The sequence below is a fragment of the Sinocyclocheilus rhinocerous genome, unplaced genomic scaffold (genome assembly GCF_001515625.1).
Source record: "Sinocyclocheilus rhinocerous isolate Xijiao unplaced genomic scaffold, SAMN03320098_v1.1 scaffold231, whole genome shotgun sequence".
NCBI classification, from domain to species: domain Eukaryota; kingdom Metazoa; phylum Chordata; class Actinopteri; order Cypriniformes; family Cyprinidae; genus Sinocyclocheilus; species Sinocyclocheilus rhinocerous.
In genome coordinates, this window is record NW_015640454.1 from 276,131 (window position 1) to 277,974 (window position 1,844).

A 1,844-nucleotide genomic window follows, 5' to 3' on the forward strand; every position below is an offset into this window, starting at 1 on the left:
AATGGCTGCAATATAACAAAGAGTGAAAAATTTAAGGGGGTCTGAATACTTTCCGTACCCACTGTATATATATATGTATATGTATATGTATATACTGTGTGTATATATATATATATATATATATACACATTTTTTTTATTTTTTTTATGGGCCAAACATTTCATGACATTATTCATGAGGTTCACCCTCAGGTTTTTCGTCCATTTTGCTAACCCATTTTATTGGAATCTTACTAGAGGCACTATTTAGTGTGTAATTCTAGAATCATTTTGAAAATGTGAAAATTTTAACTTCAGCATTCTGTGTTCCATTTACCTGAGGTCCGACTACACCTGGGGGTCCGGGAGGTCCAGTTTTACCTTGGAAACCCTGCCAGAAAAAAATACAAGTGAGTTTTTTAAGCACAAGTGTGTGAATAAAAGTGTGCGTGTCCATATCAGACGCCACTCACAGTCTCTCCTCTCTGGCCAGGGTGTCCGGGCAGCCCGTCCTTTCCGGGAGGACCCTGAAAACGAGAGAGAGGGAGAGAATCAGGACAGATGATTGGATGAAAGAGGGATTTCTATAGTTATTTCTACAGTGTTAACGTCACTTACCGGTGGACCCTTAGGGCCGGGGAATCCAGTAGGTCCCGCTGCGCCTAACGGACCCTGTAAAACAGGAAAAAAAACGAGCGTTCAATCTCTCTCTGAAGCAATAATCGATACTTTGGAAGGATTCAATTACTATTTATACTGTACCCGTTCACCGGGTGGTCCTGGGGGGCCGTCGCTTCCTGAGTTGCCCTGTGAAGGTGGGGAGGAGAAGCAAATGAGAAAAGGCAAATTAAACAGAACGTTTTAATATTTCAGAATGTTTGTATAAATGTCCATGCAAATGGGATTAATTATTGATAACGTAAAACTTATGCTTATTGCCTGAGGTAATGAGTGCCATTAAAGATTTGTTCGACTGATAGAGGATACGCAGATCGGTAAAATCCCTGTTGCATTTGAATTCGTTCCAGCTGAGCCGTGGAGACAAACCTTGCGTTTTGAAATGTAATAGGAGCACCATTTGCCCGTCAACACATTTAGCTTTCAGAGCACCACAAATGATGAAAGAGGTTTAAAATCTCCTGAAGCCTGAGATGTTTTCTTTCAGTCAGTCTTGGGTGTGGGGTGCTTTTCCTAATTACATTTTTATGTGCCAAACACTTGTTTTATGCATGCTTGAATGCATGCATGATCCGATTTTCTTTGTGTTTTTACATTTGGATGTTACATTATTTATTTACTAAGGCAGAAGACCCCTGAAAAGGGCTTTGCCTCAATACAGCATCATCTCATTTAACTATAGAATTTCACAAATACAAAATAGTGGTGAAAAAGGACAGCCTCACCTTTGGTCCTGCTTTCCCAGTTGGTCCCCTCGGCCCTCTTTCACCACGGGGTCCCTATAGAAAAGATCACAAGAAGTATGAGAAAGCAGTGAGTGAAATAAGTCCTACACTGATCACAAAAGGGTACGTATTGTTTGTTTTTGTCCTAACTTTGTTGTCTTACCGTAGGTCCTCTCTGTCCTCGGGGTCCCGGCTTCCCTGCTGTCCCCTGTTTGTGAGAGTGAATAATATATGAAATAATGAAAAAAAAAAAAAAACATTTTATATCAGTCAGTTCCCTATTATTACTTTTCTTATTTTATTTTTAAAAGATATTGTTATAATGAATAAATTCTAATACAATAAATGCTATAATAATTAAACTGTGCATTTTGTGAATAAATATTAATTTAATATAGTTTTAAAATATATTTGTTATATTTAATAAGTTCTAATAAAATAAATATATAAATATGTATGTATA

General features: G+C 37.6%; 1 protein-coding gene across 2 annotated transcripts in view; it reads right to left on the reverse strand.

Moving 5' to 3' along the window:
* Nucleotides 1–1,844, reverse strand: part of LOC107752937 (collagen alpha-1(XI) chain-like) — a 112,339-nt gene that overhangs the window by 28,416 nt on the left and 82,079 nt on the right. For both annotated transcript variants that reach the window (XM_016569008.1, XM_016569007.1), the window contains exons 33-38: nucleotides 1,545–1,589; nucleotides 1,382–1,435; nucleotides 741–785; nucleotides 597–650; nucleotides 452–505; nucleotides 316–369 (exon numbers count right to left, since the gene is read on the reverse strand). In XM_016569008.1, coding sequence (XP_016424494.1) covers nucleotides 316–369; nucleotides 452–505; nucleotides 597–650; nucleotides 741–785; nucleotides 1,382–1,435; nucleotides 1,545–1,589 — 306 coding nt within the window. The remainder of the gene's footprint in view (nucleotides 1–315; nucleotides 370–451; nucleotides 506–596; nucleotides 651–740; nucleotides 786–1,381; nucleotides 1,436–1,544; nucleotides 1,590–1,844) is intronic.